Genomic DNA, 27,221 nt, shown 5'->3' with positions numbered 1-27,221 from the left:
TCTAGCGGTCAAACTAATACATGGCACATTTGTGTTTGGAGGATTAAAGCTTGTAATACTCGATTGGTATTGTTAAAAACACGCAAATGTCCTTTTTTGCCTTCATATAATTATTCAAGTCATTCATAATCTCTCGTTTAAGTTTAAGGATGATAAATATATAAATAAAGCAATTAAAAAAAAAAAGACTAGGCCTATATTTCAATTTACGAACTCATCAAGTTTAGATCCTCCTCCTGAAAACAAAGATACAATGAAATACATTGTTTAAACACATTTATTAAATAAATCCCAACAAAGATGACAAATATAAGTGTTGCATCGATATTGACTATGGTGTATTGCAAATATTCACAACAACTTCGAGACTTTATGAATGGCTTACATATGAAATAACAAGAAAACAGTCAGTCGTAGGGTTCTTTATGTTTATTGTCCTTAGCAAAAAAAAAGGAAAAAAAAATACATTAAGCACAGAGCTTATTTCGATTCTGGCATGCACATGTAAGCAGACAAAGAAGTACAGTAATGTCACACTGTATAACACTTTCTCAGGCTGAATTAATATCACCGACATACAGTATGTATGTAGTTTACATCAAACAAATCAACTTTGATGAAATAAAAGTGCACGATTGAAAAAAAAACGAATTATAAAAACAAATGATAAAGGTGCCTTTAGTTTTGACATACCTGTGCATATATTGTACTGAGAAAACGCTGTACCCGTTGTGGAATAGTCTGTATTACTTTTTTAACCTCAGGGGACTAATCCCGTTTTATAACTCATTAATACATGTTTTGGGACATATTTTTAAATAATGAGTCCCACAAAAAAAAACGTGACGATTAAGGTACGAAAGTGATGCCACTAAGTGGTAGAATGGAATACGGCAGTCACTTTGTCTCGGTTTTATACAAGTTAAAAATATTGCCGTAAACATTTTTTTTTATCTTGGCACATGTAAGAGCTCTGAGTTCTACCTCAGGATTTGTTTGTGAATCTTAAACCGCGGTTTTGTAAACTGTTTTGACGTAAATTCAGTGTTTGTGCAAGACACAAAAGAATGACAGTCGAGACTATAGTATAGTAGACCCTCGGGATACGCCGACCCCGTCTTGCGACGTTTTTACATTGCGGTGTGGGATAAGATGTTTTTGGCCCCTCTTTACAGTATTTTCCAACTCTACGACAGCGAATACAAAGTATATTCGGTGTTCATGCGTATGACGAGTTACTTGTCTCAGATGCCTGTTTGCTATTGGTTGACGTCATACCAAATACTGGTCTGCCATTAGTTTGGTTCACGGCATCATGATAATGCAGATATGCGATTGAATAAATCACCCCCCACAATGCTTTTCTCTTTATTTAGTTCAGACTTTGAGAGTTGGCGATACAATTTTTTTTTGTACTGACTTTATTTGCAATGCGTCCCAAGACTTGCAGTGGTTCTAAAGGAAAAAGCAAATATGTAATAACCATGGAAACAAAGCTTGCGATTATCAAGGCATGCGAAGAAGGAACAGGCATTGATACCCTCGCTAAGGCAGATGGCCATGACTAATCGATGATCAGGACAATGAAAGTGATTACGGTAGGTCTCTTAAAGGAGTCCTCGCAAGTAAGCGGTTTTTAATCAGTTTAATTTTAATCCGCTGTCTCCTCCCCCATCTACATCCACACACTGACTCCACTGTACCAGCTCAAATCAGGTCACACTAAACCTCAAGAAAATTTCATTTTCCTTTCCTTGTACAAGTATTCCTTACTGTGTACTATTTGGTTGTTTTTATGGTTCTTTTCTAGGCCAACAGGGATAATTACCGTAGGTTTCTATACCTCGGTATAAGGCTATTTCATTTTGCAATCATGTTGTATCCCGGGGGTCTACTCCAGATGAAATATTCTATCATTCACAAAATCTACAGCATTTCTTGAACCAAATCTAATGACAAACTATCTTAAAAACGCCTAAAAACTATCAAATCATGGCACCAAAGGACTGGGTGGCACACCCAAACATTTACCTACCGTAAATTCCAGGCTACATCACCTGAATTTAAGGAAGAAACTCTTTGTTTTTGTACAAGGCGCACTGGATTTTAAACCTCAGGCTTAAACAGCCATACAAATGAACTCATTCACGTCCATTTTTTGCATTGAAATAAAATCAGTGGGGAAATGTCTAGTACAGAAAAGTAACACATTGTGCCACGACTAGGATATCCGTTTGCAGACTGTGTCCGCAGCTGTCAATCTTGATCAACTGGTGCAGCAGTCAATTTGAATTAAGTTGGCATTAACAAATACGCAGAAGTAGACAAAACATTCAAAACTCAATGTAATGCAGAGGTCCAGCTTATCTATGAAAAGCGGGATGATGCTTTACACCGAAAAACAACGGCGTCCAGAAGATGAAGGTGCGGTATCTGAGTCAGATCAGGAGGATTCTTCTGCTACCGGAATAGATAGAACCAGTACCTCCTGTTTCAAGTGGAGGAGCAGACCTCTACCCCCAAAAAATGGCCTGGAGAGGGATGGGTGGGGCGAGGCTATACTTGCCCATGACACAGCACAGGAAGTGGTGCCCCAACAACCCTGTAGGTTAAGGGAACTGTAAACTGTACTGACTAAAATTCAGAAGCCCGTACAATCACAACAACCTGTACAGACGCTAAACCATGCTACTACTCCTAAGCTCTCCCATCCCATGTGCACATGACAAAGTAATAGAGGGGAGACCAAGTATTGCTACCACTACATAAAAAAATCTTTATACATAAATATTTTGACTCCTTCCAACAAGTAGTGTCAGCTAAGTGAATATTTTAATGGGGCAGCAGGAGACTAGTTATCAGGGATATTTTTCCTAACGGCACGAAAAACTATGAAGTCATAACGGGCTGTGATCAGCCTGTTATTTATCTTGTACTCCCCACTAGTTATTAACTAGTGTCGTGATTTAGAATTATTTGTTTATGTAGTGGTACCATTACTTGGTATATCAATGGAGTGGTGCATGTTAATTTGTAGGTGTATAAAGGTAGGAATATTTGTGTTGTCTGTCTGGTAGAGGTAAGAACTTAAACTTGAGCCCGGTCCAAAATTTGAGTCAGGCCTAAAAAATTGTTACATTTGGGTTCGGGCAGGGCTTCTCTCTCTCTCGCTCAATTATCCACCCGTCATTTTTCTTTGTTTCATTTTTTTGTGGAGGATCCGCGCAATGGATTCCGTCTCCCTCTCACACAACGCACCCCGCATTCACGAACTTGTCCGCATGCTCGAAGGAGCACCCCTCCTCCGCCTCCTACCGAATTCAGATTTGCTTCGGGCTCGGTTGTGGGATCAAAGTCGATCTCTTACATGTTGTGGGAGAGCTATTTTAAAAGTTGGCTAAAGCTAAAAGATACACCAGGCATTTTGACTTATTTTACAACTGGCCAGTTGGAGTGGGGGAGGGGCCAGAAGAGGAGGAAAACTTGCATCCATCTCCATGGTCGCGCTCTCAACTCTAGGGGGGGCCTTCCCGACCAAACTGCATTTATTTAGGCAGAACCAAGACAGAGAAAGAAAGAAAAACCCCTATGGGCGGTACCAATATTTGAAACAGAAACATGATAACATCTGGTTTAGAGATACACATTTTTCTGGGGAAGTCCACCTTACATCGGTCCATCAAATCAAGTTTATTTTTCAGACCCAGAATACCCACTGGCTGGGTTAGGTTGGGCTGGATTTTTTAAGCCTAATCTTACCTCTCCGTCAGGTACTCTACCCAAAAGCGCGAAAGGTTTTGACCGATATGCTAACTCAGAAGCTGGCCTATTGTTGTCTCTTTGGCTCATGAGTGTCTTTTGCAATTGGCGTATTTTAACGGACTCTGAAGTAAAATTAAGAGGATCGTTTTAGCCTAAAGATCGCTCTAAGCGTTGTTACATTAGATACCATTAAGATCAACAGTAATTAGCTCAAGCCACTTCAGGGAACTACTAGCGTGCCTGCTTAGCTCAACCCTTTTTATAGATATTTTAGTAGTTCTGCATTTGACAGAATTTCTTGAACGCTTGGTCTTCTTTCTATCACTTTTTCACGTGCTCAAGGGATGGGAGAGTTTAAGATCAGTCGCATGACCCAACATGTGTACAAGCTGTTGTGAATGAATGGGCATCTGAATTTTAGTTTGGACAGTAGACTGAGTTGCGTTTTTCAGAATTTTTTTGTCGCACTTCGGCTTATATGTTAATGCCGTTTTAATTAAGATCAACTGCTGCGCACACAGTCTTCAAGCAAGTGTCTTAATCGTGGTACAAAGTAACACAAGCCGCAGTGTTTCGATGGAGAAAAAAAGTAGCGGCTTGTATTCGGAAATTTAGAGTACATTGACAAGCAAAGGGCAGGTTATAAAAAAAGAAATAACATTAATATCATGTATATGTATGCATTGAAGTGTGTTTCAAGCATGCAGGGATGCTGTTTGCGATCCTATCATGTCAAGCGCATCAGTCGGCATCACTGAAGTTGTACGGATGATTACAGGTTGCTTCCCTGGCCGTCCACAGGGTGCAGGCCTCCATTCTCGTGCAGTCTCTTTGCGCGGAACGTTTCATAGTGAATATTGTGAGTCACCTCTTTCAGGTCCTGCAGGTGAGACCTGCGCAAGCAACGGTGAGGTTTAACTAAGCACTTTTAAAGGACTTTCAAAACCAATTTTCCAATTTATCTAGTACCATTGAAAGAAGAAATCCATTATACACATATTTTGCAAATTCATAAATATATCTGCAATTTACACACTAGTTTTTCAAGTCCTGAAATATGTCCACAATCTTTGCATGTGTTTTCAGGGCCACAAATATATCTGCGATTTACGTATGCGATTTTTGATCTTGCGTGCAAACCCTTACCCAATAAACCGGCCAGGAGAGGGATTGGCGCGACCAAACTGTACTCGCCCAAAACTCACCCCAGGAAGTGGTTTCCCGACAACTCTGGCGGTTAAGGGATCCTTAAACAGTAAACCCTGAACATTTATAGAGACATATGATTTTTAGATCTTGAGTAAATCCCAATTATATTTATAGATCTGAACAATTATTTTTGAAATAAATCTCTTCTCCTATCAGTGTCAGGTAAAAATGACGGTAATATGTAGCTTACATTTTCATTTGCGGCAGGTTCTTCCCATTATAATTTTCTATGGGGGAATGCTACCTTATTTTTTTTCATGTCCCATAATAAATGTCCACAATTAAAAAATACGAAAAAACTAGGTTAAGCATGTAGCAAACAGCAAAAAACAAATCATAAGTTAACCCAGTCATAACCTTTCATATGACTACAAATACACATTTGTAAAGAATACAAATGAGGATGTTTTACCTGATAATGAAGTCTCTCAGCTGGGAAAACTCACAGTGATTCATATTTTCAACTGCAAATTAAATAACAGAATAATATAAATACTTTGTCTATGACTATGGTGGGAAACATAAACCCAAAAAGTTCCCACCTTCAACAACTCCCCACGCAGTCTTCCTCCCCAAAACCCGCTTGCCGTTGACCTGATACTCTTTGTCGCTTCCAACCACAGCGAAAGGCATCGCCTCCTGTGGCCGCCAGAAATTTCCATTAGGTTTGATGAAGTCCCGAAAAAAGATCGTGTGCTTAACTCACTCGGATCTTGTCGTTGTCGCTCTTGTCCTCCATGTCATCATCAAACTCTTTCTGTGGGTAAAACTCAATGCCGTTCATCTCCAGCTCTTTCTTCACCTGTGTAGGGAACACCACAGCCACAAATACATTTCCCCTAAACTTTTTCAACCACTAAATGCCAACACGAATAAAGACTCACAATCTGTCACACAAGCCCCTTTTCCTTTCCCTTTTTCTTAATTTGGTGCACCCTGAACTGCACACAAGGGCTCATGTCGACATTTCCTCCATTTTCAGGAAGTGACCAGAGTCTCCAGCTGTATAATAAAGTTTCAAACCCCCAAAGGGCTCATTTGTAATCAAAGATTGAAATTAATTACGAGCCAATGTATGTCCTTAAGATTCATGCCCGAGATTTTATATGTTGCGTGTCCGAATGAAATTCGCCTATTTTTCAATCAGTCAAATGGAGAATTATATTTTTGAGAAACTTTGACCGGGCACAGGAGACGCTTCCTTATCGGCATTTAAAAAGGCAGGCGCGAGCGCCTATTCTTCCTCTTTCTTCGCTCTTATTTCCAGGACAGCCCCCTTGGACAATAGGGACAAAGAAGGCCAAAGACCAGGGCCTTGGCCCCTCGATGAGGAAGCCTGTCACACTTCAACCAGGAGGCTTGGATGGTCTGTGGTTCTTTCTCTCTCTCTCAATCGGCGGAAAACAGCAGCTGACGGAGTTTACATGGGACATACCAGTAAATCTTGTTTTTCTTCAAAGTTGGCCCTTGCGGCACCACCTGCTGGTCAATTCGGTGACCACCGAATTAGATTTTGAACCGAATAAATATAATTTAAAGCAATCCTCCCTACACCTGCATTGCAAAACCACAGTTTTGAGCATAATGTGAACACTCGGAAAAGGTTTGCGTTCGGAGCAGAGAGAAACTCACCCTCTGTTTGAACTCGTGCCTCTCCTCGGGGGTCATGGTGTCGGCCTTGGCTATCACCGGAATGATGTTGACTGAGTGACTCAAGCGCTTCATGAACTCCACGTCGAGCTGCCGCAGCCTGCCACCAATACACCAGAGACCATATTTGGGAATAATGTGTTACAACGGAACGCGCTCCATACAACGTATTACTTTTTTCAGATTGTTTTTTGGCTACTTGTTAAACGAAGATCGTTTATTACAATGTCCTCTCGGTGCTGAACAACACTCCTGCAGATTAATTTTAATTAAATTTGCATTAACATACGCACAGAAGTGTGACAAAAGCATTCTAAAAACAAAACTCGATGTACTGTACAGACTAAAGCCCAAACTATCACAACATCCTGCACACATGCGGAGCTATGCGACTGATCTTAAGCTCTCCCCTCCCTTGTGCACATGAAAGTGATAGAAAAGAGACCAGGTATGGCGACTCCTACATAAAAAATCATTATAGATGCCAAAACTAGTTTCTATCTAAGGAGTGGTACAAGATAATTAACGGGCTGACAACTAGCGGACCGATCACAGCCAAATATTACTGCAGTTTTCGGCCAGATAGGAAAAATATACCTAATAATTAGATAGATAGATAGATACTTTGTTCATCCCCGAAGGGAAATTCACATTTCCAGCAGCATCCCTGAGCTGAGAACAATCGAGAACAATCGAAAATAACACGGGAGGTGCTGGAATTAGTCACTTATTGCCACACTAAAATATTCAATCAGCCATTACTACTTCCAAGCACGCTAACCCTAACCCAGTAGTTCTCAAATAGCAGGGCGGGCACTCCTGGATGGGCGGGGGTCTCCGTCAAGGGGGGCACGGCCGCGTTTGACATTGGGGAACTTTTTTTTGACTTTCCCAGAATAAATTGCAATTAGAACTGCACTACACTAGGTAGTAGTGGTGTTTTCTTTGGCAGAGTGTTCTGTTTAAGCACAGAGTAAGTAAGCATTAAGTGAAGTGTAGACACGAAGTGTAATAGACACTCAAGTGACCCCATGAAAAAAACATTTTACAAGGATGCGGAGACAAACAAAGAGAGACGGGTAAAGAGACAAACAAAAATCTCCACACGAAACCTAATTTGAGGAAGTTTGATGAAGTGTATGTAGCGCTTCACTGCGACCATGGAGAGAGACGAGCAAAAACCTTGCAATGTTATAAATGTTGGCATCGGACACTGCAAAGCCAAATTAAGCTGTCACCCCGGGATATTACAACTCAATCCCACTGATGAGACACGTGAGTTATTTTGTGCTAAATTGTGTTGAAAAGCGTAAATTTGGCATGGACAGGGGGGACGTGTTACCACCAATATCGAGCAATCGTTGTTTTGTTCCCACCAATAGTATGTGATCAGTTTTGTGTATGGGCTTCTGAGTTTTGGTCTGTACAGTACACTGAGTTGTGTTTTTTTCACTCTTGTCAATTTAATTAATATTGTCTACTGCGCTAGTTCATTGAGATTGACATTCGACAAAAGATTGTCATAAGCTAGGTGCACACAGCAGAGCTTAATGTTTAGTTTAGATTTTATGGTAAAATCAGATGTTTTGTGAGCTCCTTTACATTTGAAAAGTAAATGCAACTTGTATGTGATGAACGCTTCATGAATGGCATGAGTGTCCTGCATGTGTTTGCGGAAGTACTCATGGATGGTAACGGGAGAGCGTATCTAGCAAAGTTAATGCGATTTTGCATTTCTCTGCCTTCTCCCGCCTCGTTGAATGCAGATTAGTGACACCTGTGGCCTATTGGTGACGTGATATAACATACTCTTACCTTAATATGCGAGAGCCTCCAAAGACTCAATGCCACAAGTGACACCAGCGGAGAAAATAAGGCGCAGGAAAGGGGAGCGAGTACAGTGTTAGGAACAAAATGGACTGAACCAATTCAAGGCATTAGAGTATTTTAAACGCTGTGATATTCACATTTTTGTTTTGTTTCATTTTTTAATTTGTAACTAGTTTTTTTTTTAAAATATTTAAGCTTATCCTTTTTTTTTTAAGGAAAAGACAATTTTAAAAGCGCTCTAATTTTGTGGGGTGCTTGTGTTTAATTTTGGGAGGGTGCTTTTCAAGCACCCATATGAACCCTGAGCAGATGAATGGAATGTGAAGTCAAGGCTGCAGATTGACTTACGAGTGTCCGGTCGGTGGGATGAAATAGAGACAGCAATGCACTCGGGTATCCGGAATGCGTTTCTTTCTGGTAATGTTCACCTCCTCTTTGAGGAACTTCTCATACTGCTCGTTGATGTACTTGGAAATTGGCTCCCAGCTGAGGGCACACAAACAAAGGCTTACCGGAAAAAACTGTGGGTTGGAGGTCTCATTATTATCTATTTATCTTTTTATTTTATTTTTCTTTAAAATAATTAGATGGGTTAGTAGTGTTGACCTGCAAGCATTAAGTTAAATAAATATGGTGAAATAACTATATAATTGTATTTTCCTTAGAATTATTTGGTGTTGTTAAGATTTTTAACTGATCTTTAAAAAGTTTTTTTTTAAACTTTTGTTTTTTAATTTTCTTATTTTACTTTTTTCTTGTGATTTATTTCACTCTATTTTTAAAGCCTCAACACTTAAAATTACTAACTAGAAAAGTTGTATTTTTATTAATTTAACATGTTTTTCTTACACCTTATTTAATTATACTCATAAAAATTTAACTGCACTTTGAGAAATTTTGAAAACCAAATATATGGTAGAGTTCTTACTTTACTATATTTTTTTCTTACTATCTATTTCACTTTATTTTTACATTTTTTAACTCATTCAATTGCAGACGTTTGCCTCAAATGGGAAGTGCGGGTGCCAGATTTTTTTGCCAAATGTAGTTCTGCAGCTACTGTAGCTAGGGATAGGACTTATCAAAAGAAAGCTTCAACCCTCATCTTCCATCAGAAAAAAAAAATTAAGTTTCTAGCTTTTACCATTGCTATGTTTCTTGAAAATACTCACTTCCAAGAAATCTTCTGTGAAAAAAAGTTTTTTTGTGAAAGGATGCATTTCAAGCAGAACTTTTACTTCGGTGTGTACAATGGCACCTTGCTGGGAAAATAGCATTTTATTGCAAGAACTCTGAAATTATGCGTGAATAATGCAAGCACTCTGTAAGAACTTTTCAACGACCAAAGTTCCCGGTGACGTGATCGCACGATTTTGATCACCATGGTAATCGCATTCCTGCGGACATGCACAAAACATCATTCCTCTCTGCTTTGACGGTAAAAATGGGACTTCTTCATCATTTTTTTGAAGGAAAAACAAAAGCTCTCTTTCTAACTATCCATATATTTGCTTCTCTCAGACACTACTTCACTACTCACTCTCCATATGGGCCACCCACTTACTTCAATCACTGGATAAAGGAAGCAACACTAGGAAATGGGGACTCCCTTGATGTGTGGACAAAGATCTGATCAAATCCACTCCTGCCATATAATGGGGATTTTTCATACTGAAATTATTCCTAGAGGCTTGATACTGATGAGCTGCGCCAATCTCTCAGGAAGAGTTTTAAATTTATATATAATATATATATATATATATATATATATATATATATATATATATTTATATATATATTTAAGTTTTTTCACTCTCGGACAAAACTTCAGACAACATATTTATAAGTCACGGCACTGAATGAGTTAACTGGACTTTGAGAAGTTTGGAAAAGTAGAGAACTAGTATTTTTCTTACTTTACCATATTTTTTTCTTACGTTTGTTTTACTTTAGTCATAAAAATCTAACTGCACTTTGAGAAGTTTTGAAAAGAAAAACAAAAACAATGATGACACTCACCAGTTGTCATTATTGATGAGGTCCCCAAAGCCGGGAGTGTCGACAACAGTCAGCTTCATCTTTACACCGCCCTCTTCAATAACTGCACACAAAGACCCCAAAACTCAAACATATTATTGCGTCGATATTTAAGGGAAGGAATATATATATAATATATAAATGTGGGTACTATAATCCCACAACAATCATAGATTCTGGATAGTTTTTGTTTACGTATAAACCTGTTATTGGTTGGTGTCTTAGTTGTATCCTGCCTCCCCCAAAACTCAACAAGGAGGAAAGCCTTGTCTAATAAGGACAAGGCAACGGTCTAGAAAATGGGTGCTTGAATTAATGAATGTTTTAATTGACTGCAATACAAGTAAGTGTCTTTGCTGTTCCAGACATGGCCATGAAAATGACCATCCAAGCAGCTTTTCACCGATTTATCACCGTTAACTCCCTGGTGCTCTTAATCATGAAGCGAGGCTTCAAATGTATCTGTATGCCAATCCAGTGGCTTTACACAAACCACAAGCTTATGGGAATGACTAAAAACAGGCTTCATGTATGGCAGCTTCAGTTAGCTTTGATGCAAATTCCAAGTGTCGGGAAGGTAACATTCTGCGTTTGGTTCTGGAGCCATATTGATTGATTGATTGACATTTTTATTTTTTCCACTGTTCATCAAATACAAGGTAACAATGAATTCAAAATCAACAACTTTTATAAACAATTGAAAAAAAGGCTGATGGAAAACAGCTGAAGCTTATTTTGGTCCCATTGACAGTCCAAACACTTTTCACATTAATCAAGTCATGTAAACAGTTATTATAATATTTATACAAGTCTCAAAACCCACCATTTTAGACTTGCCTCGCCATCATAAACTGCCTAACATGCCACCCGTCCTTTTTACTGTACCACTGTACCGTGTTTTTATTTTTTGTATTTATTGTATGTCTTCATTGACATCAGATTTATATTCTGTGTACAGCAACCTTGGGTGTCCTGAAAGGCGCTTCAAAATAAAATCTACTGTTATCACTCGCGCGGAAAGCGAGGGTTGTGAGGTTTTCGTTTGGAACCATGTGTAGATATCTGTTTGTTTGTTGGTTGGTATATTTTTTTTTTTACCTCATCATCTCGAGTTTTGTTTCCATGGTTATCGAGCTTTTGCTTCTCGCTTTACCATCACTGCAAGTTTTAGGACCCATAGCAAAACCAATTAAAAACACAATTCTGAACAGAACAAGAAGAGAGAAATGTAGCATTGTGGGAGGGAGTTCAGCCAATTGCACATCGACATCTTAATGGTACCATGACGCAAACCAATAGCATACCAGCATTTTATATAATGTCGTCTAATAGCAGACAGGCTACTTAAAGAGATAGTTTGTTATATTTAGTGCCTTTTAGTGGTACCCAAAAAAACCCTGTCATTCAGTAAAAAAAAAAAATTGTTTGAATAATAGGCAAAAATACATGAACTATCATACCAGTGTTATTTCTTTATAAATACACATAGGTAAAGAAATTTGTGTTTCTTTTACATAGCGGAATCTATACCTATCAGTCGCCACCAGGTTTGTCTGGCATAGTACCATCTAGTGGTCGAATATTGCACACTGGGGCTTTAAAGACATAACTTGTCATACGCAGGGACACCACAAAGTTTGAATTCTTTAGTTTTTTGGCACGCAAAACAATTTGTTGTTGATGTGTTGTAGAGGGGCAGCACGGCGGGGCAGTGGTTAGCGCTTGTGCGGCACAGTTCATGTCATGGGAACCTGTCGTGGGTTCAAATCGAGCTCCGGACTTCCTGTGCAGAGTTTGTATGTTCTCCCCGTGCTTACGTGGGTTTCCTCCGGGCACTCCGGTTTCCTCCCACGTTCCAAAAACATGCATTTCAGGTGAATTGGCCGGTCCAAAAATTGTCCCTAGGTGTGAATGAGCGAATGAGTTGTCTGTCTCTGTGTGCCCTGCGACTGGCTGACAACCAGTTCAGGGTGTCCCCTGCCCACTGCCCGGAGATGGCTGGGATGGGCTCCAGCCCCCCCGCGACCCTAATGAGGATAAGCGGTGCGGCTAATGAGATGAGATGAGGTGTTGTAGAGGGGAAAATACCGTAATGAGGGGCTGGAATATCGATTTATTTCACTCCGTACATGAAAACATCATAAAGTGGGGATGCCGTAACACAAAGGTCTACTGTATCACCATTAACATGTTTGTTTCTGATTTTACCCAAAAGGATACAGACACGAAAGCCTCCCATGTAAACAGGCAGCTAAAATGAGCTGGCAAGTGCTTTGTTCGATTTCTAAAAATAAAAATGCTGGCAGTGCACCGGCGTGCAAACTCACCGTGTGACACGGATTTGATCTCGACGGTTTTTGGGATTTTGTCGTCACGAGACCATCCGGCGCTCCTTCTGCTCACCTGCGACTTGAACAAAGTGTTCACCAGAGTCGACTTGCCCAGGCCGCTGTGACCTGGCGGTCAAAAACAGAAAAGGAATTTATGAAGTCAGTTAAATTTAAGAACAAAACATGATAGATAACAGGTCACCCCAGAGTCCCAGTGTCATGTCAAGTCAAGGGGCAAGTCCTTGCATCATTTGGTATAATACGAACAGATCCTTAAAATCACATCTTAAGCTGACAGTGACCCAATGTAGGTTAGCTAAAGTCGGAGTAGTGTGATTAAACTTTCTTGTCTTAGTTAAAAGCCTCGCTGCAGCATTTTGTACCAGCTGCAGGCTCTTGATGCTAGAGTAGTACATTACAGTCTTCGAGACGGGAGGTAAGAAACGCTTGGATTTTAATCTTGGCATCAGACTGGGACAGCACACTGCAAATTTAAGCATTGTTGTGAAGATGGAAAAAAGATTTTCTAGTTATATTCTTAACGTGTATCAGTAGACATGATCTTTCTGACACGCCAGCTCCAATTGAAATGCTGGAAGCAGCACAAGGACTTGTTCATTTCCTTTGTCGACCTTTCAAAGGCAATTTACTACTGGAACCTACTGTGGCCAGTCCTGATGATATTTGAGTGTCCATCCAAGTTCCTCAACCTCCTTGCACAGTTTTATTCTGGAATGATGGCCAGAGTGGTAAATGGAAGGCACAGCCCATCTTCCTCATCTGTGTTGCAACACCGCCTCAAAGAAGGATGGAGAAGCAGGCTGGAGTTGCCATCGGCAGGCTTAATGATAAATTGTTTAAAATCAGGAGGCTACAAGCAACTACCAAGTTGACCTCAGGGACCATCTTTGAGCTTCAATACGCCGATAACTGTGTTCTGGTTGCCCATACCCCAGAGGCCCTGAAAACCATCCTCTCAGTATCTGTAACTGCATGCACTAGAATTGGACTGATGCTCAACACAAAGAAGACAGAAATACTCTGTCAGTCCAGTGCTGACCTTCCATCAAACCCAATAACACTCACAGCAGCACGACAATAGCTGGTCATATTGCCCACCTTCAAATATCTGGGGAGCATAATGTCTAACACCTGCTTATAATTTGAAGAGATCCAGAACCGCCTCAAGCAAGCATCAGTATCTTTTGGTTGGCTAAGGAAAAGTCTTTTCCAGAACAGCAACCTCAGACTCCACATAAAAATGCTGGTCAACAGAGCAGTATGGCTTACTACATTAATGTATGGATGTAAGGCATGGACTATCTAGAGCAGGGGTGTCCAAACTGCGGTCGGTTTTAATTGGCCCGCAGCAAATTCTGAAAATATAGTTGAATATGGCCCCCACATGGCGCTTGAGCTCAACTCTGTTGCACTTCTCAGTTTTAACACTAGATGGAGCCAGTAACGGAAAAGGTGCTTCCTCCACCAATGCATTTTGGATCCCCTGAACTGGAAAACATTGGAATTGTGTTTTCTTTGCTTATTTAATGAACCCTCTTGTCATTCATTTGAACCGTCATTGAAATTCAAAGTGTATTACTGTGTAACTTATTCTGACACAAAATCGGGTTTAGAATTAACAATCAATTTATCAGTGCACATAAACCTAAATTTTGCTACTAAAAATAGGTTAACAACGAAATTAGAGTAGATGAACGGCTATCAAACTGAAAGATAAATAAAACATCCATTCATCCATCCATCCATTATCTGCACCGCTTATCTTCAGTAAGGTCGCGGGGGTCCTGGAGCCCATCCCATCTGTCTTCGGGCACTGGGCAGAGGACACCCTGAACTGGTTGCCAGACAGTCGCAGGGCACACCAGGACAGACAGGTCACTCGTTCATTCACACCTAGGGACAATTTTGACCGGCCAAATAACCTGACATGCATGTTTTTGGAATGTGGGAGGAAGCCGGAGTGCCTGGAGGAATCCCACGCAACCTACGGGGAGAACGTGCAAACCCCACACAGGTTCGATCTTATGACCTCAGAACTGTGCCGCACACGCGCTAACCACTGCCCCGCCATGCTGCCGGAAATTAAAAATATTTAACAAAATAAATATTACCACTCCTCAAACCTAGAACAAGTCCAGTAGCTTTTCTTTCCTCTGTCTAACAGCATAGGAGCTACACTCAGGTATTGCTGAGGTTTGTATTCGAGACTGTTTCGCTATATACAAAAAATGTAATCAACATTTTTTTCTCCTCCTGGCCCTTTCAAAAAATGTTTAAGCCAATGCGGCCCGCGACTTAAAAAGTTTGCCCACCCTTGATCTAGAGGCACCACTGGAGACCTTTCATGTAAGATGTCTTCAAAAGATCCTTGTCATAACATGGATGTACAAACTGCCACACACAGGTGGCAGCTGCAGCATGGAGTCCATCATGACACATCGATTTAGGTGGCTGGGGTATGTCATTCAAATGCACAGCCACAGTCTATCACGCCGAATCCCCTATGGTCAGTTACACCTCAGCCAACGCTGTGCTGGTGGGCAGAAGAAGCGGTTTGAAGACCCCAAAAAGAACTCCCTGAAAAAAATGGCATATGAACTTCTCTTTATTCGTGGAACTTGCTTCCTGCCGAGACCTCTGGCGTTCTTACTGATCGCAGGGAGTGCACTATATAAAGGAACAGTGCATGCAACCATTTATTTTAGATCCATGTTTTATGTTTATGGGTGTATTTTATTTCTCTATTTTTGTCAATGATGAAACCAATGAATTCATTATCATTTGTTTATTCAAGTCAGCTAGCAGCGACCGCTACAATTCGGCTGACCGCTAATGCTAGTGGCAGCGTTAACAAAGCTAACTGTTTATGCTTGTAACAGTGTCCCGAAGAAAAAAAAGAAAAAGCAAAAAAAAAAACAATTGATTTCAAAGTGGGGTCTTCAACGTAGTGCCCCTGAGTCACCTACGTACTGGTTCTGAAAATGATCATGGGTAATTGTGATTGTCTGGGAAATATGGTTTCTAACTGGCAAAATGTTTAGTGGTTGGCTGAGCCTATTTTAACCTCTATTAATTAAACTGGTAATAACATAGTAAGAACATAGTATTAAGATGTTTTTTTAGAAATGCATATTAAACTGGTAGCCCTTTGCACCAATCAGAAGCAAAAAAAATAGCTCTCGGCTTTAAACAGGTTGGCGACCTGATAAATGTCTTACTATTGGATGAGTGCAAAGGAGATTCCACGAAATGCCAGTTTCTTAGTTTGGTTCACTGTTTTTTGTAGTTTTGACTATTGTATCAGTATCGCTATAGACCAAACGTGTAGCTATTCTTTGATTTTTACACCCTTGAGAGCTGTATTTTGTAAAGATTTAATAAAAGGAGGGGGCTTGGAGGTGGGTTTTAAGAAGGGATGAAATTTCTTATCTGAAAGCTCTACTTATGGTCCTTGCAAGTTCAAAATCCATTGAGGTCTTGCAACCTTATTTTGAATGTCTAAAGTTTAAACTTAATACAACGCCTGATTGTAAAGGTCGACACACATACTATATGTCCAAGGTGTATATTTACGACTATTCACCATCAATATTTGGTCCGCTTTAAGTAATTTGTGGGCCAAATTTGGTACTCAACAGATAAAAGGCAGTCACTCACCGACAACCATAATGTTGAAATCGAAGCCTGTCTTCATGGTCTTTTTCCTCATCTGTTCGATGATGGTATCGATACCGATGTAGCCCAGCAAAGTAGACCCCCCACCGGCGCTGTTTGAGATGCTGTGACCGTGGCCCGCAGCTTGGCCCAAGTTGTGGCCCACATTGTGGCCCGGCACGTGCCCAACACCATGAGAACCCCCATGGATGGAGCCGTGGCCCCCAATGGGCACCGGGATGGCACTGGGCGGTGCCGCAGACATGCCCACACCTCCAATGCCGGGACCTTGAGGCGGGAAGGGTCCAGAAGGCGACGGAGCACCCACATTGGGGGGTTTGGCCGGGACAGCCGGTTTGGGTCTGACTTCTGGAGGAACTATGTCCGACATGTCTGTAGAGCAGAAAGGAGTAGCAATCTCAATTTTCATTCTAAAAATCGGGTAAAAGAAGTAGGCGAGTAGAGAAGCTGGAACTGGGTCGCCAACTCCTTCATTTCTAGGTCAACACTTCCAAAACAGTCTGTAGCTCTTGGGTCAGAACTGGTCTTTGTTCTTTAATTCAACCCCCTACAGGCACAGGAACTAATTTGTGAATTCATGAATAGAATAGAATAGAATAGAATAGAATAGTCTATATTTTGATTTATAACAATGTAATGAACATATTTTGCAACAAGATTAGACATGCAACTCCATCTCCAATATTTACAAGATACAATTAATTAATTTTCAAATTTATCTCGTATTCTTTTTTTATATTCAATTAAATATTAAAGTACTGTACCTTTTGGATGAGACAATCTTCAACTTTAGTTTCTCAACTGTAAATTCTTGCTGCAAATGTCCTAAACTTTGGAAACCTGATTATATTTATGTTGAATCAAAAGTAAACTATGATAAATTCACAGTCACAATTTTGTTTTTTATCTGTATAATTGCCCAGTCTACACGTATGGATGTTACTTGATTATTTATGTAAATAAAATATATTGACCAATCTTAAGTGTTGGATTACATTTTCAGTTTTCAGGCTCTAATAAAAAATAGCAGTATGGCGGTAGGAGTTCCCGATATTAGTATTTACTTTTCTGAGGGGAAAATCATAATTTTCCTTGTATTTCTTCGCTGTCACGTAAAAAAACCCACATATATATATATATTTTTTTTTTTTTTTTCTCGAAAATGTATTGTTATGACTGTAAACATTCCATACAGTTACCCCCCCTTCAGAATTACACAAATTTATGGAAAATGTACAGTGTAAACACAGCAAAACTCCCCCAAATTTCCGAAAACTGAGCTAGATTATTTTTCTTGCAACAACGATTTGCATAGTTTATGACATTATGTGCCAAATTCTTACCTAAACTATATATATTTTCTACAATATATTTTGACATGGATTGAAATTAAAGTTTTTTCCTAAATCCGATTAATCAGTTAATCGACAAAATGTTTGACAGAATAATTGAAATATATGTTGGTTGCACTAAGCATTTACTTTTTTTAAAACCCTTTTTAAAAAAAATCCTAAACACTCTTGATATTTTGCCAATTATATTTAGGTATTAAAATAAAAAATTAAATATGAAAAAGTACTCAAAACTAGATAAAGCAAGTAAAAAAACATACATTTAAAAAGGGCAGAAGTATAGGATTACTCATTGCACTCACCTATGCCCGCTTGTTTGGCGCCAGCTGCTGCTAGTTGCCTGATTGGTTCCCCCTCCTATTTAAGCTCAGTGCTCTCACTCACCCTTGGTCAGTCCGTCAGCGAACCTCTGTATACGCAAGGCAAGCACTTTGACACTGGCTCCCGTCCGTCTCGTTTTTCATCCATATACAACTCGTCTGTTCCTGATTCCCCGTTTGTCTCCGGCTACGACCCGTTTTCGACCACCGACCACGTTCTGATCTCTTGTTCTGGCTACGACCCGTTTTTTGACCACAGACCACGTTCTGATCTTCCGTCCCAGCTGAGGACCCAATCTTGACCATCGACCACGTTCTGATCCCCCGCTCCGGCTATCGACACATTTTTCCCTTTTGACCATGCTACGATCTCCCGCTCCGGGAGATCCACTTCCGCATTCCGATCCCGCTCCGATCCCGTGAGCAGCTGGCTTCCCTCGTCCGGCAAGCACCTGATTGCTGGCATTTGTTTTTCCTCTATATCTCAAGAAACTTGTGAGTAAAACTTAAACATGTGGGCCCTCCTCCTGTTGTGGTTCTGACATGGCTTGCGCTGTTCAGAGGGGTGCTATACAATTGTAATCCATTTTATTTTAATTTTTCCTAAAACATTTCTGTACAATCGTATTTAGAAATTCAGACAATTTTCGCTTAACGCAATGCCTACCTTAAGTGAAGATTATTTTATTCCGTTTAACGTCAGGAACATGCAATCGAGACCGGCAGAGCACACTTTTGTCGGGCCTGGCACTTTTTTTTTTGCGGTTACCCTATTTCTGCTTAAAATGAACTGCATTCGTGCGGCCGCAATCCATTATTCCTAATCCAATATTGCTGCGAGCGAGCACTGTCAGCAGGTACTTTTGTCAGAGGGCTTGCTGTTCTTGCCCACATACAGGGTCTGTATACTGTACCCTTTTCCTGGCCAAATTCAAGCCCTTTTTCAGGATTTTCAAAGCCAATTTTCCAATTTCTCCAGTACCGATAAAAGAAGAAATCCGGTGTGAATAAATCTATAGCCCCTCTTTTTTTAGGTCATTAAGTGCAACATGTTGGAAAAAGAAGCCGAAATTTGGTAAATACAACGCAAAACATTACACCAAAAGCTATTATTCACTGAATTGGGCATAGAAAAGTAAAATGAAATGGAGTTTCTGTGCCCGATTTCATTAGTGTTGACTGCAGTCTCTATTTGGTCTTGGTTGTATTGATCATTTTTTGTTCTTTTACTTACAGACAGAACTCGATGACATCAAACTGAAGAGATATGGATTGATTCATGCCAGATTTCTCTTTGTAAATTGCACAATGTGATATCAATTCACACAATTTCAAAATAACATTTTCATTTCAATTATTTAACAAAACTGTTCCATATTAACAAAAGGTATTAATACTTAATTCAATTGAACATTAGTTGTCTTTTATGTGCCCTGCTACTGGCTGGCAAGCAGTTCATGGTGTCCCCTGCCCACAGCCCGAAGATATCTGGTATGAGCTCCAGCACCCCCGCGACCCTACTGAGGATAAGCGGTGCAGATAATGGATGGATGGATGTCTTTTATGTTTGAGGGAGACTCCATCAAGGTAAGCCTAAAGGGCAAATTGTTTAAGACTATAAAGTGCATGTAAGGTGTAGCGCCGATCAAAACAACATTTTTGTTGTTGTTGACTTTGATCACTATCTATGATGAATATTCTTTTTTCTGTCGGTTGACTGGTATAAACTGACATGAATGTATTCTTCCAGCACCAGTATGGACATTCAAAGTTTTCTTCTATAAAAAACCACCATGTTCAGGTGACAATATCTTTCCCACAGTGACGAAAAAGAAATACACAAAACCCCACTCTAATTTATTTGTATATGGTTGTCAGTGCTGCCCAGTGGATCAGTTTGAAGTGTAATGTGATGTTCACAAATAAAAAGCGACACTCCTGAACAGTGTTGAATGATCCAAAATCACTTAAAAAAAAAAAAAAAAAGACAAGCCAGTTACTCTGGGTCAAGAGTCGGGAACCTGAGCCTCGCGAGCCATATGTGGCTCTTTCATGAGTACATATGGCTTGGCAATAAGATAAAACTTAAAAATCTTCCGATTATATTGCTTACTACACAGCCTATTGTCGTTCCAACAAACCCGAGGAAACACTGATTGACGCAGAGTTCGGTCCAGTATTTATAGGACAAAATTGTAACTACAGTTTAGAGTCAAGGTGTCACAACGACTGACTCCATTGTGGCTGTAAATTGCTAAATAATCCTTTTTGTGGAAGCTCATTAAACAATCTATGTTCATTGTTGAGACACTTCATGATGAAAAACCACAGAACAAGCTTTAAACCAGGGGTCAGGAACCTTTCTGACCCAAAGAGCCATAAAAGCAAAAAATGTTTTAAAAAGAAATTGAGAGAGCCACATCATATATTTTCAGACTAAATTGAAAAAACTGCCAAACACGCACTCTAGGCAAAAGCTTATTCTTCAGCACATTTTATTTCACACTGTGTCATTTGATGATTTAATCAAATGTATGAAATGATAATAATACCAAATCCTGTGGCCCAAATCAATGTAAATATTCCATTTACAATTTGTCTTCCACCTTCAGTTAAGAGCGTTGAGGCAATTTTTTTTCCATGAAATTTGTCCTTAATAACGGTTTCAAAACAATGTGCATGCAAAGTTATTTTGTAAAAATGTCACAAATTACTGCAAACGATAAGCGTATCGTCATATTCACTTTCGGTGTAGACTGCACTGAGCGAGAGAGAGACAAGGAAGTGCCTTGCGCTGTGTGCAGGGATCCGCCCACCTGTACCGCTCACCCAATCAAAGTTGTTTGCCAGCATTTTTATTTATCAGTTTAAATAGTTTCTTCTCGAATAAGTTGCTTCGGCTTTATATGGACCTAAATCGGGATGAAATCACTTGACTTTGGAACGCCATGTGCAATAGTTAGATTTTATTTCGGAGCCATATGTACTCATAAAAAGAGACATATATGGCTCCCGAGCCATAGGTTCCCTACCCCTGCTTTAAACCAAAACAAAACATTTACAAGGAAACTCGAGCAAAGAATGTAGAGCAATTTGATTGGGTAAGCTGTAGGAATGGGTAATCTTTCTCCTTTGCCCAGCGCTGTCTGCACTGAAGGTAAATACGTTGGTATCCTTGATTGCAGTATTCTGTGACATTTTTATAAAAGAACTTTGGTTGCACAATGTTTTGAAACCAATATTTAGGACAGAAATAACAAACACTCTTCTCCTGGTTGAAAGCTACAGTCACTTTTTGGGTGACTGTTAAGAGTAGCACTATTTTGTGTATGTTATACTAAGTAACTGCGAAAAGGAGACCAATTTTAAGTGTTATGTTTAAATTGATATGGGGCTCAGGCATAATTATTATTTCCCAGATTTGATCAAATCATCTATCGTCACCCAGTGAAATCAAATGCGCAAAATAAGCTTTTGTCTGGAGAGCGGGTTTGGCGGTTTTGTTGTATTTTGTCTAAAAATAAATACCCCTGCTCAGGGTGCTCAGCACTTGGTCCCAAAGCTATAAACTTTAAATTGTCCCTGACTGTGACATAGATAGACCACACACACTTCAGGTGTGTTTCAAAAATCGTTTCATTGCTATGGCCCGCAGGGTGATGCTTATAAAGCTTGTCTGCTTCTTTGGTCGCTTCCACATGATTCGGGTCACCCTCGCCTGTCAGTCTCACTTCACATCATTTACCGCGTGCACAAGACACGCACGCGTACACACGAACATGATGGAGGGAGACAGTACCTACACTTGTTTCTCTTTATAAAACACAGCTTTTAAAGGTAAAGTGATAAGGTAAAATTAAGAAAACCCACCTTAAGCGGAGGAGTTACTTCTGGCTGTAGACAATCACCCTGCGTTAGCCTCTATTGTCTTCAAGTGTTCGAGACGACTAGCGGCTAACGGGTCATTAAGCTAACAGCTGCTTCGTCACTGACCTGTAGATGCGACGACGTCTTTTTTGGAGGCCGCTAACGCTAATGTCGCCTTGTTTTAGCTAATAATGAAACGAGGGTGACGAGATGAGTAGATTATTCAGGGTACCTCTCTTTCTCTCCCCTCCTTCCCTTTTGGCTATGAGACCCCTCTTTCCTCCCACCTTTTCTTTTCCTCCGTTACCAAGGCGACTGAGGCGAAAGAGGGCGTTGGGGGATGCGGCGCACATGCGCAATACGACCTCACCTCGGGGATTTTTAGAAGGAAACTAAACCATTTGGAAATAAGTAAACTAATTGCCATTTACCTGCTATAGTCGAGAATTAAAATAGCTGAGGCAAGACGTTTTCTATTTTATTTTCTCCTCTGCAAGGCGCACATAAAACCCCCAAATTGGCCAGAATTTTGAAAGTGTGCCTTATTATCAGATGCGCCCTATATATTGGAAAATACAAGGATACAATTGGAAATGCATAGTTACAATTAAACCGTAGCAGGCCGTACATTTCACACCTAGGTCTTCAGCGATGTCCTTCTTAGTCTGGCTCAAAATAACATCCATCCAAATACCATCATTTATTCTGAAGCCCTTAAAACTGACCTAAAACTATTGGAATATGTGTAAGCAAATGGATAAAATATATCATAAAAAGTATAAAATATAGAGAATATTTATAAACACTTATGCAATTTGAAAAAATACATTTAAAATGAAATTAACCTTTGCGACACTTATGAAACTGATTTCTGGTTATGTTAGGCCAGCAGAGAAGGCCTTTCTGGCCCTGATGGCCCACCCCTGCAATTAAATGATACTGCAGACAGTAAGATACATAGAGTGTGGTCTTTGGGTGCTAAAAGGAAACCAAAGAGAAGCGCAGAACTTGGACGGACGGCAGCTCAGATATCAATTTCAAATGCTCATATAGAATCCTCTTTTCTAATTGCTTTGGACAAAAATTATCCATAAGTATGAAACGTATCATAGGCTACTCATGTGTTCACCACGTTGGTGACTCCTGAATTAGAATGAATCATTTTACTTTATGCATCTAAATGTTTTCTATTTAGTTAGATTAATCATTGATTTGTGATAATTCTGTACTTACCTTCGTACACATAATCCATGTATGAAATGCTGACATAATAGGGGTCTTCTGATTCCTCCCATGGAAAGTGATTCCACTCTGACCGTCTGGGTCCGGGAGGCTTGCTGAAGACCTCCTCTGCGAGATTTAGTTTTTTTTGTGGCAGTTTGGTAATAGCTTCGTGGCAGTATGCATTTGGCGATGACATCAAAGGAGATGTTTGTACAGGATAGACCAAACAAGTTTTTGGTTTTGTTCCTCTGCACAACCACCAGGGGGAATTGTCTTTTGATTGGCTGCTGTCTTCCTGACTGACCTCAACATCTGTCCAATAAGATTTGTTACGAAGTATTTGTTTCTCTCTGGATTTAAAGTTTGCTGATGTACTCTGAGTGTCATCTTTAGGGGTCGTCCGTCCTTTTATTCGTTTCTGGGAGTCCATTTCCTCATATCTATGCCAATAAAACATTTGCAAAAATCAGCCTAAAGAAACAGAGAACACAGAGAACAAATGATGAAATGGGTTCACTGGAAATCAAAATCAGAGAACAATTACAAACAATTGAATAATTTAGAAAAAAAGTGTAATCTTCAAACTCAACAGTTTAAGGACATTTTGTTGTGTCTATACCAGGGGTAGCGAACAAGTTTGACATAAAGAGCCGAAAGTATTAACTGTGATAGTCAAAGAGCCACACCACGCACTGACCTGCCATGACAGACAGACACACACAACCACACACAATTAAAAACACACTATTTCCCATAACACACTTCTCTCCTTACAATACAAGTATTGTTCTTGTGTTGATTTCAAGGAAAGTGTCCACCCTCAATACACACAAAAACACTAAACATGAAACAAGGCAAAGAGCAACAGTATATAGAAAATATGATGAGGCAAAGAGCCGCATGCGGCTCTAGAGCCACGTGTTCGCCACCCCTGGTCTGTACCATGCTACTGCAAAACTCTTTCACAAAATGGAAAAGGCATGTCAGCAAAAAAACTGTATTTTGCCAAAAGTACGCTGAGCAAAATTATAGTACACTTTCAGGTGCCTCCCACTTAATGGTGCTTATCTGCTTATCTTGCACATGGTGCTAATTTAATAGATTATCTGTTAACCCTTATTTAACTGGCATTTTAACTGCCAGTTTCACTGACTTTGAAAAATGGTGGGGTGTTATAAACTGACTAAAAGCCTCTGGTAGCTTGCTGTCCAGATTACCTTATCAGCCATTGTAAGAAATATGTATTGTTCCTAATCTGTGATATCAAAAATATTGAATCTTTACAAAACTACAAACTCGTTCAAGTCGCCCAAGAAGGCTGGTTGTCCGCGGAAGACAAACGCAAGAGAGGACAGGTCACTACGGAACATCTCAATGGGTAATCGTTTCCACACTGCAGCTGGAATTGCTCGCCAGTTCTGTGCTTAACATGGTAAGGATTTGTGTGGCCATACAGTGTCTCGCAGTTTAAAAGCATTCAAACTGAAGGCCCACAATGCAGTGACCAAACCTCTCATTAGCAAAAAAAAAAAAAAAAAAAAAAAAAGATAGACTGAGCTTTGCTTAGGAGCATGCTGTGTGGCCCATAGTTCACTTCAGTGATGAAAGCAAATTCAATTTATTTGCGTCTGATGGGAAGCAATATGTTCAGCGACTCATTGGAGAAAGACTAAACCCATCCATCCATCCATCCATCCATCCATCCATCCATCCATCCATCCATCCATCCATCCATTATCTGTACCGTTTATCCTCAGTAGGGTCGCGGGGGTGCTGGAGCCCATCCCAGCCATCTTCGGGCAGTGGGCAGGGGACACCCTGAACTGGTTGCCAGCCAATCGCAGGGCACACAGGGACAGACACCTTGCTCGCTCATTCACACCTAGGGACAATTTGGACCGGCCAATCCACCTGAAATGCATGTCTTTGGAATGTGGGAGGAAACAGGAGTGCCCCGGGGAAACCCACGCAAGCACGGGGAGAACATGCAAACTCCGCACATGAAGGTTGGTAGCTGGATTTGAACCCATGACCTCAGAACTGTGCCGCACACGCGCTAACCACCGCCCCGCCGTGCTGCAGACTAAAACCAAAGTGTGTAAAAAAGTCAGTGAAAGGTAGAGGAGGACGTGTAATGGTTTGGGGCATGTTTCCTGCCGCAGGAGTTGGGCCTCTTGTACAGTTACATTGCCGACTGAATGCAAATGTGTGTCAGAACCTTCTTCAACAACACATGGTTCCTTACTTGAGTTCTGCGCCCAATTATCCCGCAGTCTTCATGTAGGACAATAATCCATGTCACTCAACAAAACAGGCAAATAATTTCCTTGAAGGGGAAAACATTGAATTTTGGCATGGCCTACCCAGAGTCCTGATCAATAGAGAACCTCTGGAAAATCCTTAATGAAAAAGTTAGAAACCAACTGTAGAGGAGGTTGGAAGAAGAATGGACCAAAATCACACAAAAGCAGTGTGAAAGACTGGTGCCACACTGTGGCCGCAGATGTGATAAAGTCATTGTCAGCAGAGGTCCGTGCACTTCTTACTAATTGCTGACTGTTGTAACCTTCAGATTTATTTTCCATGCCAAAGTCATTGTGGTTTCTAATTTTGATCAGTGCGTTTTCTGAAAAATATTTTTTGTGAGAAATGCCTTTAGTCATTTTGAAAAGTAGAATGTTATAGACACATTAACATGTCGTTTAGCTGTGGAACAATGAAGAAGGTTTTATTTCAAAACTATTCTATTGTTTATTAGTTGTTCACAAACTTTGATCTCTTGTGTATTTATGAAAACCGTATGTATTTCACAAGGGTCAAACGCATCTATATTTGTTATGAATATCTATAGCTTGAATATTGCATTTTCTTTTAACTAAATGGATGACTGGATGCTCCATGAATGAATGAATGGTCTAAATTTATATAGCGCTTTTTAAGTCAATGAAAAGCGCTATATAAATGTTACCATTTTATTCATACTTTTGCCTTTTACATACAAACGAAGCGATAGCAGCGTCAGCCATGCAAGGCAACTACCTGCTATCGGGGGCATTAGGGATTCAGTGTCTTGCCCAAGGACACTTCGACATATAACACGGAGGAGCCGGGAGTCAAATCTGCGACCTCTTGATCTGAAGATGAGCGCTCTACCTCCTGAGCTAATGCCGTCCCAAATATTATGCACTGTTCCTTCAATTGCCTGGCATTTTATCTGTATTAAGAGCCACAAATACATATATTTTCACTAAATTCAATACTTGGTAAATGCGACGATGAAACCCCTGTAGGTTCCACAGAGATTTGAACTCAGATTATTGGAATCAGAGTCCAGAGTGCTAACGATTACACCATGGAACTGATAACAAAGACTTGTTTTTCTTTGACAATAACAATACATTTTCTGAATCAGAATTTGAATCTCCGGACGTGGGGTATTGAGTGTTTATCCATGACAAATCCTTGCTTTTTTTAAAATTTGGGCAAATGGCTACAGTGATTAACCAAATGGATAAACTCTGTACCCAGAGTATATCATTTTTAGTTGGCTAATAAGATAATAAAAATATACTTAAAAAATGAAAAGAACTATTGTGTCTTTATAACAGTTACATTCTGTATATTGATGTAAAATATCTGCCATGTATAATCCTTTTGCCCATTTTAATTCTCATTGTTTTTACCTTACTATATTTTGATTTTAAGGTAAAAAAAATTCTAAAATATTTTTTAATGAGTTAATACACTTACATTTTCAGAGAATTTTGCACTTTTTTGTGTTTTTCTTACACCATTATATTTTCTTCTAGTTCCATTCATCATAAACTAGAAATGGAAACACAAAATGTGTATGATGATTTAGCATCAGACATATATTGTATTTTTTTCTCATTTAGAATATTATTGTTAGAATGTTTTGTTTTTAGAGTGAAATCAAAAAAATA

The 27,221-nt window shown here is 39.9% G+C and overlaps 1 protein-coding gene across 2 annotated transcripts; it reads right to left on the bottom strand.

Annotated features, from left to right (window-relative positions):
- Positions 1–414: 414 nt before the first annotated feature.
- On the bottom strand, positions 415–23,602 carry septin3 (septin 3). Of its 2 annotated transcripts, none has more exons than XM_088342636.1 (10): positions 23,287–23,602; positions 16,497–16,886; positions 12,816–12,944; positions 10,471–10,552; positions 8,800–8,937; positions 6,604–6,721; positions 5,678–5,773; positions 5,514–5,610; positions 5,384–5,435; positions 415–4,655 (listed from the first exon to the last, which is right to left on the bottom strand). In XM_088342636.1, exons 1-10 carry the CDS (start codon positions 23,471–23,473, stop codon positions 4,535–4,537), a joined length of 1,410 nt encoding a protein of 469 aa, XP_088198762.1. In that variant the 5' UTR covers positions 23,474–23,602; the 3' UTR covers positions 415–4,534. The 2 variants fall into 2 exon arrangements, with proteins under 2 accessions (XP_088198762.1, XP_088198763.1); XM_088342637.1 differs by lacking the exon at positions 23,287–23,602 and adding an exon at positions 22,057–22,378.
- Positions 23,603–27,221: the final 3,619 nt, after the last annotated feature.

The sequence above is a fragment of the Urocampus carinirostris genome, chromosome 8, assembly GCF_059441175.1.
Source record: "Urocampus carinirostris isolate Australia breed hairy pipefish chromosome 8, RoL_Ucar_1.0, whole genome shotgun sequence".
NCBI classification, from domain to species: Eukaryota; Metazoa; Chordata; class Actinopteri; order Syngnathiformes; family Syngnathidae; genus Urocampus; species Urocampus carinirostris.
This window is presented reverse-complemented; position numbering and strand designations above follow the sequence as displayed.

Coding starts and splice junctions, on each gene's coding strand:
- septin3 (XM_088342636.1), bottom strand. CDS start 23,473: ATGTCATCGCCAAATGCATACTGCCACGAAGCTATTACCAAACTGCCA. Junction 8,938..10,470: donor CTCATCAATAATGACAACTG/GTGAGTGTCATC, acceptor GTGTGCCCTCAG/CTGGGAGCCAATTTCCAAGT. Junction 4,656..5,383: donor CTGAGAGACTTCATTATCAG/GTAAAACATCCT, acceptor TTGCTTGCGCAG/GTCTCACCTGCAGGACCTGA.